This window comes from Amblyomma maculatum, chromosome 11 (assembly GCF_055883805.1).
Source record: "Amblyomma maculatum isolate TAMU_Amacu chromosome 11, ASM5588380v1, whole genome shotgun sequence".
Classification (NCBI taxonomy): Eukaryota; Metazoa; Arthropoda; class Arachnida; order Ixodida; family Ixodidae; genus Amblyomma; species Amblyomma maculatum.
Window position 1 is genome coordinate 29,497,953 of NC_139354.1, and position 15,969 is coordinate 29,513,921.

General features: G+C 45.7%; 1 protein-coding gene across 3 annotated transcripts in view; it reads right to left on the minus strand.

The window, feature by feature from the left end:
• The window catches only part of LOC146173287 (uncharacterized), a 37,591-nt gene that overhangs the window by 16,686 nt on the left and 4,936 nt on the right, over window positions 1-15,969 (minus strand). For all 3 annotated transcript variants that reach the window (XM_084584590.1, XM_084584589.1, XM_084584588.1), the window contains exons 2-9: window positions 14,485-14,683; window positions 12,951-13,049; window positions 9,434-9,716; window positions 8,693-8,823; window positions 8,365-8,421; window positions 7,111-7,227; window positions 3,690-3,889; window positions 34-525 (exon numbers count right to left, since the gene is read on the minus strand). In XM_084584590.1, coding sequence (XP_084440716.1) covers window positions 34-525; window positions 3,690-3,889; window positions 7,111-7,227; window positions 8,365-8,421; window positions 8,693-8,823; window positions 9,434-9,716; window positions 12,951-13,049; window positions 14,485-14,683 — 1,578 coding nt within the window. The remainder of the gene's footprint in view (window positions 1-33; window positions 526-3,689; window positions 3,890-7,110; window positions 7,228-8,364; window positions 8,422-8,692; window positions 8,824-9,433; window positions 9,717-12,950; window positions 13,050-14,484; window positions 14,684-15,969) is intronic.

Below are 15,969 nucleotides of genomic sequence, written 5' to 3' on the forward strand. Positions count from 1 at the left end.
TATAGTTCGGTTTCGAGCAAATCAGCATCCCACCTGTACAGGGGAGACAAGGTCTTCTCCCATGGCCGGATCGGCAGCTGGACCCAGCACCTGAGCCACAGCGTCCTCGAGACTCTGAGCCACGACAGTGGCCGTGTTCTCAGAAGCCTCTGTGCTGTTATCAGCAGAGATATCAGGCACCTCTGCTGCATTCTCCACCGTGGTGCCATCCGGCAGAACAACAGGCATACTATTCGTCCGAACATTCAAAGCACCATCCACCACAGATTCAGCTGGCGGCGTTGGAAGAGACACTGGTGGCGGTGTTGGGGGCGGTGTGAGAGGCCTCTTCCTTGGCCGACCTGGCCGGCGCTTGGCTGGCTGTGGTGGTAGCTGTGACTGTGGCTGCGGCTCTGGCTGTAGTTCAGACTGCAGCTGCAGCTGTTGCAACTGCACCTCTTCTGAGCCGGCCCCCTGCAGTGCTACAAGGACTGGAGCTGCACTTCCTCCGTCAGCTGACAAGCAGCCGCCCGACAAGGCTTGTTGCTGCAAAGTGCATCAAAAAAGGAACCCACATTTCAAGATACAGTAAAACAAAAAGTATGTCCAACCCTGTGCTGCTTGATTCCGTTCTCTCAACACTACAGCACCCAGTACCAAATAGGAGGAATTGTATGAGGACAAATAACAGAACCCGTGCCCATCTGGTAATTAACGCACCGGCTTAGTGTGCCAACCCCCTCCGCGCCACATAAATATTTTTTCTCTTTTGTTTTCATTTTCACACCAAGAATTAAAAGCACACTATGGTACAATATGAGTGATCTTTAACGTCTAAAAATCGGCACGTGCACTATGAAAGACGCCATAATGGAAGTCGCCAGTTTAGTATTTGTGCCCTCTTGTGAATCATTTACAATTTCCTCTGGGTTTTGCGCTACCCTTTATGTTACATTATTATGCCTCCAGAGGCAAAACTGCAGTTTAGTAGGCAGGCAGACACACTGAGAGGCAAATCTGGAATTCATGGTAGCATGCCATAGAGGGAATTATGCCCCATGTGTCAAGTCCACTCAGGAACAGATGAGGACGTAAATGCACACGACAAAAGGTACCGCACGCCTGTGTCAGACTATATCATATATGCATTTATCTAAGCCCAGATGTAGTTCTGTGCTGCCAGGTCATTCTGCACCGTGCTGTGTCTTTTTGACTGGCATCAACTTTTTGTGGATTTCCTAGTGTGTTGAGACGTCACACCATACTGCATTGGTGAGCAGCCTTGTCTAGAGAGTGCCGACGGCTCTCTACATAGCAATCCAGCGACATCTAACGTTAGGCTCTGGATTTGAGCTATGCGTCCCGTGCTCATGCACTGCAAATCAGAAGGATGCCTGCTCATCACTTCCTTGTCCAGCCCCCGCCTTGCAGGTATTTTCCGTACCGCTAGGGTGCACTGCCTGCATTTGTGAGGCTGGGACGGTCGTCAGGGCATCGCGATGCCGCCATGTTTCTCGAGTGTAACGAAACGGCCAGGCAAGCAAGCGCAAGTGATAGCGGATTAACGCCTGTTTTTACATACGCTCCAATTGCCACCCCCGTGCTTTCGCATGGAGGAAGTCAAGTACCTAGATATGTACGGATGCCAAATACTGTGTCCTTTAGAGCTGGTAACCCAGACAATACGCCTGCAACGCATGGTGTGTGGTCATAACCTTATACGAACAGGATGAAAACAGACATCAAACAACGAACTAGGCCCAATTCTCGCACTCTTAGCCTGGTGCTTGTCTGAAATGCGCAATCATCCGCTATCACATTGCATTCGTCACTTATTGATTAGTGTGACATGCGGTTTTTTGGCTGCTGTTACACATCATCAAGCCGCGTACCTGGCGGCATGAAGCGCAAGCACTGAGCGGAAATGAGGCCGAGAAACCACGAGAAGGCGCTGCTTTATTTTGGCCGCGCATGCGCACGGGACGCATAGCTCAAACCCAGGGCCTAATGTTGGATGGCACTGACTTGCTGTGCGGAGCACAGTCGACACGCTCTAGACAAGGCTGCTCACCCTTGTACCGATGCTTGGGTCATGGGAGAGATGCTGAATGTACACGCAATGTTCTTCACGCCCAATGCCACTATTGGGAAAGTTATAAAAGTTACAAGACATTAAGTAGAGAATCCCATAGATAGCCTTAAGAAGCACACCAGATCCAATTTTCATCCGTTATTGTTGTACGAACAAGCACTTTTACATGGAAATGCATCCGCAACAAAACAACCTGCATAACGAAGGATTTGGTATGTCCTAGCCAAATTGCTACCTTTCATATGCGTTGCAAACGGCTCAAAAGTGAATACGGCTACAATGAATTGGCCTGTATAACTTAGGAATTTACGTGACCACAATGGCTGATCCATTACTTTACAATGGATGCAAGTAGTGGCACAACCACTGCCCTCTGCAGAGACCGCCAGTTGATACCACAGCAAAGGTCGCACAGGAGAATCTGAACTCGTGGTGACCACCACATTAAGGCAAAAGCAAAGTGTGCAGTGGGTTGAATAGCCAAACATGATGACCAGCAGAGTGCTGCATTCAGGCAAAAAGCAAAACTAGACACACTGATCTGCACATTCCCTCTTTGTGGTGATTTCATTAGCATCTCTTCAAATCATGCTAAATGAAAGTTCTTTCGTCGAATGCATTTAGCTTGCTTTATTAGATGTGATAGGGTGTGCAACGTGTACAACGAAAGCATCATTACAAAGGCGCTCCACTGTAATATTTCCCCTTTCCCTTTCTGCGAGGACTTCTTGTCTTCTTGCAGCAAAGCCCCTCTTGCTAGGGCCATAGCGCTGGTCCTAGCAAAGGAAAAGTAAAGAAGGGGCGAAAGATGATAGATGGAAAAACCTAGTGCTGCAGTGGTGTCATGGCAGCGATGATCATTGCTTGTGCGTGGGGGACTGGGTGCACTAAACTGAAGATGTGGCTTCACTCGATTGTGGCGTGCGCATCTGAAGCACTGCCTCTGAAATAATATTGACGCATCTGCTGTTTCTGTAATTTAGCATATTTTTTTTTTCGCTTTCTAGATTCTTAGGATGTGACCCACTGGTCATGTGACCAATCGAACATTTCACGCGGCCCATTTAACTTTCGTCATTATAGTCACGCCAACATGTATTCTGAACCCTCCGACACATTCCCCTCTCGCACTTTTTCTTTCAAACTGAGTTTATACATACAGACCACACCACAACTCGTGTGACATTACATGAGCAGTTTGAGCTTTTCCGCCTGTTTTGATTCACCATTGTCAGCGTCTTCAACAGCATCACCAGCCGAACAAGGTCCACTGCATGAAAAGGGCCTCTCCTGTATCCCTCACATAATCTTGCTCTGTGCCAGCCGCGGACACTTTGCCTCCGCAAACGCAACTGACCATCTTTCTGATTGCACAACTGCTGTACTTTATAAATTTTTGTATCTAAACATCAATGAAATGCTCTGGAACAACACCCGACAATGATGCGACAAATGGAAGCATGATACACAGTAGTCTATGGGCATTTGCTATGAGTAGTGCTTTCTCGGATGGCCGCAGTACCTTTTCCAAAACCCCGATTCCTCCCACCCAAGCTTCATCATCCATCCAGCTGTAATGAAAGAACGAGCTTGGCCAAACTGTTTTGGCCAGACTCACAGCTGCAGCTGCGTTGAGGCTGGTGGCGATGTTTTGTGCCACCTGGTGTAGGTCCATGCCTGGTGGGATGCTCGCTGCTGGAATCTGCATCATGAGGGTCTGCCCATCCGCCATCTGCACCAGGAAGGCCTGCATCGGGTTGCTGGACGAAGTTGCTCCTTCGCGCTTCCGGCCACGCGGTCGCCGGCGTCCAACATTCCCTGCAATATTTGTTTAAACATCAGTGAACAAAAAGCGCCACTTGAGTGCTACAAGCAGGGTAGGGGGAGGGGAGGGGGGGGGGGGGGTCCCAGTGATTGAAACATTACATGCATTTCCTGTGCAAAACAAGATCATGCATGGCATGCACAAACATTACAAAGATATAGAGAGGGAGGCATAATATGAGGCATAGCATCTATGAAAACCAGACATGTTTACAGAGAACAGTTTAGTTCTCTTAATTTAACCTTGGGCCTCCTTTAAGTTTGCTTTGATTAGGAGTGTGTACACTTAATTTCCGATAGCGTGCTTTCTTCTTTGCAATGACACGTAAGACAGTACACACGAATCAACGATTTATAACTGACGCTCTACTGTCATGCTGCCTTGGGCTGGTATAGTAACATAAAAATTATGCAACCAGCTCCATTACAATTTCAGATTTCCCACCCTTCACCATTGTTTAAGGAAACATCTACTGCTTTAGCAATAGTTAGTCATCGGCCATCGAAGATGCTCAGGGCAGCTGATGTGAACGAGGCACATCCGGTATTGTCCACTCCAGCGAAGGCACTCAAAAGTGGGCACATTCAGAAAGTCACTTGCAAGCTACACATTTTCAGCGAGGATTTTGTATTTCTCACTGGCAGCAACTGCATGCGATGAAGTCTGAGTGAGAAAATACACGGTGTCCACACTTCCTGGTGTGGCAGTTATGCGCTCTATGGCAATATTTCTAAACTCTACTTCAGTTAATAAACAACCCCTCCTTCATATCGGAAGGCATGTATTAGCTGGTCTTAGCCGTGTCGAATGGCCACAATTTTCTTGGCGATCGTGAGAAGTTCTGCCCTGGTCGGGATGTAATAGAACCAAGCATAACCCAACAACTACAAAAATGTTTCCAGAGTCACTGTTCACAACTTGCTACTTAATAGTATTTATGCTTTGTCTGGGCCATTGAAATGGCTCCCTTCATACGCAGGATTGCTTTGCAGTGTGAGTGCCGATTGGAGCTGTGGCTCTTCTGAGTCCAAACTTCGATGGGAAATGAAAACACACCCGTGCATTATGTGTTATGTGTGACAAAGGCTAATGCCTGAACTTATGTTTCAAGCTGCACCAGACTCTCAAGAAGTACCAGGAACAGTGGGTCTCCTTTTTTTTTCCATGGTCTGCATTTTGTTGGTGTTTTTTTTATTAGGAATGCATGCATGTGTCACTCCGGGAAGACCCCATACTGAAAGGGTGGCTTAAGGGGCGGCTACAAATGGCCAATGCAGCCAAAATTCTCGCTTCCTTAATCAATTTATTTTTAAGAACTTCCAAATCTTTAACTCTATCCTAACAAAATATTGCAGTTCGGTATATGTGTAAAATTTAAAATTGTATTTTTTTAATGTGTGCTAGTAGAAAATCACTGAGAAAATTGTACACTTCTGATGGTCTCGGTACATTGCAAATTAAACGCACTTCCGACAACAGAGCACGAACCATCTTAGTATCGCCATGACTAATGATCAGATGATCAGTGCCCCTATTGGTTGCAATGCCCTACTTCTCTGGGCCAAGGCCAAAAGCAAAAGCATACAGGTGGTAAATTATGCAAACGCAAGGAAAGACTTCAAGGTTCATTTTCTTGGCTCTCACTTTTTGTGCAGTTACTGTAACTGATCCCTGAAGCATTTTAAAACCAATGGTGGCGGAGTGGTTTTGTTCATTGCGCACAACTCGGGAGATGTCGAAGAGTGCAATAAAACCATTAATTTTCTTGTACGCTGGTACTTGGTCAGTCATACGCTAAGCTATACCGGCCTTAGTTTGAATCACTCATGCAAGGCCACGTGGTTGTGATGTCACAAAAACAGATTAACTAATCAGAGTGACGGCACACGATGCTCAACAACGTTCGATTCTCATTTCCCCCTTCCACATGGAAAGACCTGTCTGAGCTGGCAGCTAATTTGTGCTATCTGGTCTCGTGACATCGCATCTTTGCGCTCGTTTTTGTCACAGGAGGCGGGTGGGTTCAAAATCCACCGCTGGACACCCGCTGGTAAAATGAGCACAAGTGTCCCCCGGCCTGGCACCCAGCTTTACTCAGAGGGTGTACGCTTGGGAGGAGTTCCGTAAACCCTGCAGCATCCTTCGCGGGCCAAACCCAATTTTAAATGACCTTGCAGACTGCAAAGATGGTTCCTTGCCATCTTAGCTCTAGCATTGGACCTTCACAGCAGCAGCATTATCAACAGCAGTTCTCACAAAAAAAAAAGGCCTACATATGGGCTTTTACCACAAAAGGCAGATTTAAGGTTGCTTGACAGCGAATCTAATCACTGACCCATCAGTGCAATGGTTTAGTCCGAGGCTCATTTCCCGAGCATTTTACCCAGAGGAGTTGAGCACCAGGCTGGGAGAAACGTCCCTACTGGAAAACCAGTTGGTATTCAATGGCACCATGGATTGAACCTGGTAACTCCCGAATGCAAAGCAGATGCTCAAACACTTTGGTCTTGTGACGATCTTGCCATCTGGTCTCATGACGTCCCACAGCCCGCCAGCCAATCGTGCACAGCCTTGCCACCTGCCAACTACCACCTGCCAGAACAAATTCTCGCGATTTTTTTAGGCTGCGAGCTTCAACAGAGGATACTAGGGTTCTGGTGGTTGCCAGGGTGTAGGTTGCTATGGCAACGTCATGATGTCATTCACATTAACAATGTCACAAAATGACTCAGACAAACAGGGCGATGGCACCGAAACTCCAATGCTCGACTTGGATAATCTTAGTAGTGTACTGCTAAGCACACTAAAAATTGGGGGGATACCAAAGCTCAGCGTTTAAGAGTATGGCACAATAGCATTAACGGCTCCTTTTGTGGATCACCGTTCGCCTGTGTGCCCTTTGCTATTCTCTTAATCCCTGATTTCCTGCAGAAAGGGGCCCTTAACACCATTGCATCAAACATTTCAGCCACAGTGGTAAAATTACCAGCCTAAAATATGCAACAAGCCTATGGGAGTGGCGTTCTTACAGTCACTAGTATATCTACCAGCTCTTTCATGCAACTGGCTTCAATCTGCTTGGAGCTTTTCATGAAACTATACTACATCATAGGGCAAACTCTTTTTCGTGGCGTACACTATCACCCCAGTTAGTGCCCTTACAAAGCAAACGCTTAGGCTCACACAAAAGACCCAGCACTTTGCATGTACGTACGTTTCCAAAAGGGGTCCTCTTCGTGATAGTTCTTGGGCGGCCGGCCACGTCGCCGGGGTTCGTCTGGCTCTGGCTCTGGTTCCGGCTCACTCTCGCTGTCTTCACTCAGGTGATAGTCTGTGCCGAACCCAGCCGAACATTTTGAGGCACAAACTCACATCACTTTCCACCCACACAAAGTTTTGTGCACCAAAAGCATGGAGCACACATCCCAGCACAGACCCGCACCAATCATTAGGCTGCAAGTAGAACTGACTTTAAAAGCATTTAAGACATGTCAAAACAAAAGTATGGTCATTTATCATCACTGTGTGCCATCGGACCAGAACAAATACAGGACCAAGAAGTGTAGACGAATCTGTTAAACCCTATGTTCTTACAATATATACCGCATATTCTACAGACACTAAACTTCCTTAAGCTGAAAATAACCTTACTATATTTTACATCCATCATCATCGTCAACCTTACTATACCACTGCAGGGCGAAGGACTCTCTCATATTCCTCCAATTAACCTGATCCTGTGCTAGCTGCATCCACTTGACTCCTGCGAATTTCTTAACCTCATCCAACCATCTAAATTTCTGCCGCCCCCTGCTGTGCTTTCCTTCCCTTGGAATCTAGTTTGTTACCCTAACCATAAGTTGTCCTCTCTTCATTCTACATGCCCTGCCCATGCCCATTTCTTCTTCTTGATTTTCATTACATTCCATTACATGCATATGAGAATATATGTGATGGATAAATAGAAAGCATTCTGAGGAAGACACAATATGGAAAATGTCACACAGCATATCTTAAACATTGCCTCCGCACTCACGAGTAACGGTCACCCACAAGGGCCCTTAGAGCACTGAGAATAACTAAACAAACACGAAGATGAAGCCTCAAGGCATTATTTACTCGAAATTCACCAAGAGAAAAGGGGGAATCGAGGCATCTGGAACACTTCCCCACCACTCTGGAAGGAAGCGCCATCTTTAAATGCTTCTCAATGCATCTGACAATGTAATCACGAGTGCCGTGAATGTTCGGAGAATTTGAATGCTCCTTCTTACTTCCCGAATGCCGTCTTTTACTTAGCTGCAAACGGCAAACGAGACTTCATGTTTTGTTAACAATGAACAATAAGCACATAAAATTTGCATTATGCAATGCAAGCTACAAGGGAAATTTTCCCCGCTAGCAGGTCAGGGTTCAATTAGGAAAAGAGAATCCAGTAATCTAGGTACTGATGAGGAGAGCAGTTCACCTTGCATGATGCGGGCAGCCTTTCGCCGTCGACAGCTCCTGCGTACAAGGGCGCCATCTGCAATATAGTGCAACGCCACTTTCAGCCCCTCGACACAATAGTTAGCAACTGCGGTTAAATTCGCTACCTTTTACTGCTTTGTGTGCAGTGCACTGAGGCCAGTCAAGAGAAAAAATTTCAGCTCTCACTCTGAGTGAGGAATGATAGAATTGCCATAAGCAGACTAGAGTCTATGCCTCTCTGCGTTCCTTTTTGACACCATGCTTGCTTGCATAAGCCTCTATGTATTCTCGTAGTTTAGCAGAGTGACACAGTGGTAGCGTCCAACCTTCCGTGACGATGTCCATCATTCCTGTGTCACCCTCCTCTTCCTCTTCATTGGTTGGGGGCTCTTCCGGCCTGGACTCTTCCACTGGAATGGCCGGTGGCTCCTGCTCTGAGGGTGGAACCACCACCTTCCTGCAGTATGGTCAAGAAATAAGCAAAGGGCATTCATAACAGTGCCCTGCCATTTCTTCTTGATTTTGACTAAGATGCATCAGTCACATTCATTTGTTCCCCAATTTTTTCTGCCCTCTTCTTGTCAATTTAGGGTTCTCATCTTATCATTTCACTCTCCATAGTTCTTTTCCCTGTCCTATCACAGGCACATGGACAAAAACTGGACTTCCTGATACACTGAAAAGGCTCCTAAAGCACTTCGTGTGAGTTAATCTTTTAAGGTGAAAGCCTTTAACAGCTCCTGACTGGTATCCGATGAAACTGTGCACGAGATGTGTCCATGTGATGTGTGGTATATAGTAATCGATAGTTAATAGTTAGTGACAGATAACAACCTCTCTTTCTCTACTCTCTCTCTAGATCGATGAGACTCTCTTTCTCTTTCTGTCTCTCTCTCTGTCTCGAAGAATCAGGGGCGTTCCAAGGATCACAGCAGGGCGGCAAAAGGCTTTCGCATTGCTGCACATAAAGGCGACTTAGGTGCTACCCTGAAATTTTTACCCTTGATCTCCTGTTAGTACCATGTATACTCAATGTTAAATCTTGGTGCCGGTTGTCCATTACCTACCGGGGTCTCCCACGCTTGCGCTTGGGCTCTCGGATGGGGTAGGCTAACACCTGGCCCGTGCTGGCATCCTGCTGAAGCACACACCTCTGGCCATTCACCACAATCAGTGCATTCTGGCACAGCTCGATTGGGCTGCTCGTGTCGATCACCACCGTCTGCTGCTGTTGCTGCTGCTTATCTGGCTGCTGAGCTTGCTGCTGAGCCTCCACGTTTGGCTGTGGCTGTAGCTCAGACTCCGATTCTGGCTCTGGCTCTGGCTCATGCTGCTCCTGTGTGACCTCTTCTGCACGTAGCCCACCGACAAAGACAGATTGCAAAAAGGTGGTGGAGTAGACAGCGGCACATCCCTTCTGTTCATTGGATCATCATCAGCTGAATATATCCACTGCAGGGCAAAGGCCTCTCCCATATTACTCCAATTAACCCAGTCCTGTGCTAGCTGCATCCACCTGACCCTTGCGAACTTCTTAAACTCATTCGCCCACCTGACTTTCTGCCGCTCCCTGCTACACTTTCCTTCCCTTGGAATCCAACTGGTTGCCCTTGACGAGCATTGGTTATCCTCTCTTCACACTACATGCCCTGCCCATGCCTATTTCTTCTTCTTGATTTCCACTAGAATGTCAGTAACTTGAGTTATTTCTCTGACCCACTCTGTAGGTTTCCTATTTCTTAATGCTACATCTCCTATTTTCTGTTCCGTAGCTCTCTCTAAGATGCTGCAAAGCTCGTGGAGAGCATCAGTTTTACTTCCCTGTCTAGTAATGAGGCACAGAAATATCCAAAGTCTCTTGATAACAACAGTCATGAGACACTTTTATTGAGCCCACGCGTTGAGGTATGGCGATCTGAGCGAGCCAAAATTGGGGTTTAGTGGAATGTCACATCACTGGTGCCAATGAATGGCAGCACAGTAAAGAAATAGAAGTTCAGTGAATGAGCAGTAGCTGACAGCACAGCCTATAGAAGGTGCCGCCATCTCTTGACTTCTGCAAAGTAGCCATGGGGGATAACTGGGTTCTGAAGTCGAGTTTCACAACCATTATATGATTGTCAATAATCTCTGAAGGTCACTCGCGTGTGATGTTGCATCAATATCATTAGTGAACCTCCTTAAACAGTTTACTCTGGTGACTCAGTGGCTTTGATGCTAGGTAACTGACCCCAAGGCTAAGGGATTAAATAGCAGACACGGCGGCTGTATTCAGATGGAAACAAAATCGAAAAAAAGATATTGTCTAAACTAGCATAGAGCCCTCTATAATAGCGTCTCTCATAGTCCGTGTGTCTTTTCAAGATGTTTAGTTATTTATTATGCATCGTAATGATCATAAAGGGGAGACGAAAACTCATTGTGAGCTATTACAGACATGACGTCAGCAGGTAGCCAAATGCAGTCATGGGCGGTTAGCAGAAAGAAGGAACATTTAAAGGGGCAGTCTACTGCCGGAGACGAGCATAAAAATATTGCCGTATTGTGGTGGATCTCAACAACACCTGGTGGCAGCATCAAGGAAAGAACTCGCGGTTTAATGAGAAATTTATATTTTAAATTCATCAAGAAAGTCGGGTTTTGGCGAATGGTGGCGCCACACTGTGTCCTTTCCTTGCTACTGACTGATATCTGTTTAAGAATGCTGAAGTGAATATACTACTTTTTATGACTATGCTACAGAGTCATACACACAGCTATTTGTGTTCATGTCAACTTAAGACAGTCTACTTTTTTCTCTTTCAATAAATTACAGCTACTTTTATTCTTTAATCTTGCTTGATTCGCTTTTAAAATGCTTTCAAAATGGACAATCACACATTCCGACACACCGCTATACTTGTTGTGGTGCTACCATTGGCAGCGCTACATCAGGTAAAATCGGCAGCGGGCACCTGCAGAACATATCACCGGGTTTATTAACTTTAGCCATTCATTTAATTTTATTGAAAGCAATCTTAGTGCTATCAATTATAGTGTTAACAAATTATCTACATTTTAGTTGATGGCACGTTCTGCATGCTACCTAGGCAGAGTGGCAGTCATTGTGTCCATAGAGCCGCTTAGAGTTACTGTATTTACTGTATGTCATGTCCACGACGTGTTTGCAGACACTGTCTACCATTGAGAAAACGAGACTACCATTTGGAAAAGTTAAGTTTTAAATTATTCTACTGTGCTTCTAGACGGGTAATCATCAATTTGGGGATGGAGCTCTCGAATGAAGCAAGAAAAAAAATTGTTGAAAAAGTCAGTACACTGTCCCTTTAAAGCAATCTCTAGCAGCATTAAATTCTTCGACACGTACAATGTATTTATTACAAGTTATGTGAGATGTGCACCCCTTGATGTAACACTGCTTATCAATTCCAACAGTTTCCTTCATAATGTTATAAAAAAGACAAAGACGTTTATGCTACCATCTAACAAAAAGAACATGTGTGACCTCCTCATCCTTATCCATCACCTGCTAGTGTTCCTTCTCTGACAATGATTAACCAACTCACCCAGCAACATGCCTTGCTTAACAGAAAGGAGCAGTAAATCAGCTCTGCTGTACAATGGAGCTACTGAATCTTTCCTCCTGAAGCGGGAAAATATGAAACGTAATGCACGCCGCCTCTGTACCTGCTCCAATTCCTGTACTAACACTTGTGCTTTTTGTGTCCCACACCTCACAGGCATACTCCAGTAATAAGTGCACCAGTGTTTTAAACCATTAAACTGTTAAAATGCTAAACCACCCGACTTTAATACTTTTAACCTTTAAAAATTATAGGAATTTTGAAATTCTCACCTGAACACCACAGCGTGGCATGCACCTATAAATAACAGCTCTTTGCAGCCTTAGGTGTACACAAGCGACCACTTGAATTCATCGCCAACACACTCCAGGTACACATCCACACCCGCTTAAAGCACCTACTTCTACCCACAGGAAATAGAAAGAAAAAACGGTGCATATGCTCTCATTTGTGAAAATTCAATGTGTTTACCAAAAATACTGGGGAACGGTTCGACATAGCCAATAATTCGTAATGACCGTGTTTGGACTGTAGAGGTTCGACTTAGCATGGGTACTTTTGCTTGCTTTTGCTACATGACCTGGACTGTTTACGTGACTCTTTCTGCCTGTATTGTGCGCAAGAACAGAAAAACAATAGACCCTACCAACTCGACCAAATTTGCACCCTTTTAAAAGCAGCATATTGATACCTTTTTATGCAGATAGATATGTTCCAGAGCATCTGACAATGAAAGAAAAGACAACCCACGAATATGGTATTGAGGGGATAAGATGATGGTCCCTCTCACCAATAACCAAAGCCCATCCCTATGCAAATGACCGTCGACAATTCGAACTCGAAACCGTGTGGAGCGTGAAATATTAACAGAAGCCTTTTGAATGCACATGAAGATGAGAATACCAGACCTGAGGGTTAGCTTGAATATGCCAGCAGTTCATACATATTAACAAGAGTCCACTGCATGCACTGAGCAACAAACAGTCAAGTTGCACCATACCAGCGACCACGGTGTCAGCCTGAAGCAATGCCTTCTGCAGTACATCTTCCTCAGGTTCCTCCGCTGACAGCAGACTCGAGAGGTCCAGCTCGGTAAGCTCTGCACATGCGAACAGCGTACACCACATTCCTGTACTTCACCATTCACTAGATCGCCTGAGAATTTTACTACACCATCGTGCAACAAATTCCACATACCTTCACAGACAAGCAAGCCTGCACACAATAGCGGCATGACCAGCATGCTATTAAAACAAAAGCGTCTAGCTCCTTGTAGAATCTACACCATGTTCCAACAATCAGAGGGTGGATGATGCAACACTAAACAGGCATTGCATAGTCGTTCTACTTTCTAAAACACTTTTTCTTGATGAAGGAGAGAAAGCTGCAGCTTTCAGCTTTGTCAATATGGGACAAAATAGGGTCATTCCCTTTTTTTCAGTGTGGTCAATGAACGCAACTCTACTTGTCAAGTGCAGAAACAAAGCCACCCACTGACACATTCCCCATCACGACTGTGCTACAGGTTTGCAGTTTTATCAAACATATCCTACAATGCCATAACACCCTATGTACCATATTTTCCAGTGCATAAGACGCGCTTTTTAAACAAAATATTCGGTAGTGCGTCCTATACAATGGTGCGTCTTATGTGCGTTTTTTTTTTCTTTTGCGCAATGTTCATAGGTGAACTTTATCGTGAAACGGTAACGGTAGCGACGGCTGCGATTACAATATTTACAGTCGCTATAGTGTTCTAGAATTGTACAGCTGTCTCACTGGTAAAATGCCAAAAGGTGGCGTTACTTGGCTCACGAGTGGTGCGGACAGGAAGTGTCAACAGGAAGCGATGCAAAAGCCTGTCCTGCCACACGGAGAGGGTGCCGTCAGAGAAGCAGAAAGAGTACAGAGGGCATCATGCAACCGGTCGCGCGGTGGCGTAAGCCACAGAAGTAAGAGTGGGAATCGGGCATCGCAACAGCCTATTACACAACTGAGCTTTCGCCTTCATGCACGTAGGCAATCCTAAGTCTCTCTGCTGCATTATTTTCAAGGCTGCGAGGCTTGAAACTGTCAACGTTGACATCGACGAACAATTTTCTTTTGCAAGCGGCCCAATAACGCTCTCGTGTTAAAAAAATTTCTCTTCCACAACACCTGCCTGCTAATGTTCCCTACGCACCAGAGTGCATTTGATGTGCCCTGTTGAGTCTGTACACAAACTACAGCATTGCAGAAAATATGGAGCATCTTCTTCTACAGTAGCTATGCTTGCACGGCCAGGCCCAATCCTCACTGTCGAGCCTAGAAAGGTGAGGCATGCCTTGAGCTGTCTAAATTGGGCTGAGCTCCTAGATTAATCCCAAAATAAGAAGCACATGGCAAGCCTGCCAAATCCTCTAAGTTCTTAGACCACACCAGTCTCAGAGCTTCGTTACACTATCAACTGCGAAGGCACTGTCAAAGCAATTGCGGTTGATTTTGTAACACTGTCTGCGTCTGAACAAAAATCCCCACACCCAAGGTGTGCTTACGTGGTCCCGTCTCTTCGCTAGAAGCGGTAATTGTGTGGCCCTCTTCGACGACGGCCACCAGGGTGTCGCCATCAATGTGTACCAGGGTCCCGGGTGGCAACGTGGCACCTTCTTCATCGCCAGGCTCATGTGACTGCAGGGCCAGAAGCTCTAGAGTGGGCTCCTCCATGGGTCCCACGGGATGCGCCCACACCTGATGCTACAGAGAACATGACAGGATGAAACTGGGCTGCCTGGTTTGTTCAACGTGACCAAACGACATGGAAAAGAGGAGCTCATCACAGCATATATGTTAAGCAAGACAACAAGCAGCAAAACCAAGGAAAGTATGGGAAAATATATTTTTATAATTTGTGGTGTGGTTTAATTTGCGGTGTCCAATCCAGGTGGCCACTTTTTGATAGAGGCGAAAAGCAAGGCGCCTGTGTGCTGTGCAATGTCAGTGCATGTTAAAGAACCCCGAGTCATCGAAATAATCTGGAGTCGTTCACTACGGTGCCTCTCATAGCCTGAGTCACTATGGGACATTAAACCTCAAAAACCAAACCGAACCAATCCGTGGTGTAGATCAATGAGAAATTAGTAGTGTAATAACTTTGAGGTTGAAAAAAAACTGATTATACAGTAGGCCAATAAAAACAACCACATGTTAACAGCGGAATATGAGCCAACTACCTCCATGTTTTGAGTTGACTTTCTTAATTTCACAAAATGAGTGCTCCTTTGTCGAGGCTTAGGGAACACAAGAACGCACTTGACGCATTCATTGAAACCGCTATTCATTGCACTCATTCCCTAAAGGTACAGTACGGTCCACTGTTAAAGGGAACATGAAACCACGTGCCGGCTGGGCTTTAGAAAGCTCTCCCGAGAGAGCAGGCGACAAACGATCACTGAAGGTTCATGCGCAATACGCACAGCCGGCTGCTCTTCCAGAGCATGCACATGGTACTGACCGTTCTAGCCAGTTATCAGTGGCACTTTGCAAAGTGTTTACACCACGCAATCGCACGTTCCCTTTCACTGTGGACTGCACTGTACCTAGAATACTCAAGAGGTGAAGAATTCGTCAATGCAACAAGACAAAAACTAGTGGCATATACAAATGAAATAAGCTTGCTGCATCCTGCAAGCCGACTACTGCAGTTTAAGCACCAGTACACATGCTATATATATTTGTAAGCAGTCCTTTCCTTTTGTTACATCACATTTTTCCTTTCCATCCTTTTTTCTCATTGCATTTTTCAAAACCTGTCCTGTATGCAGTAATGCTGCAGGTGTCTCTCCTTTGTACATCTTCCCAGGTTAAACTCGGTTTCCCCTTTCACTGATGCCAGCACTCAAAGCCTGCTTGCCTGGATTATAGCCAGTTCAAGTCCATATTCACTTGTATAACCCCTACCAACTATGACCGCATTGACCTAGGTGAAGGCATATTCCCTTAGTGAAAATTTTATCTACTGTTATTGCTTGTAAGCAATAACT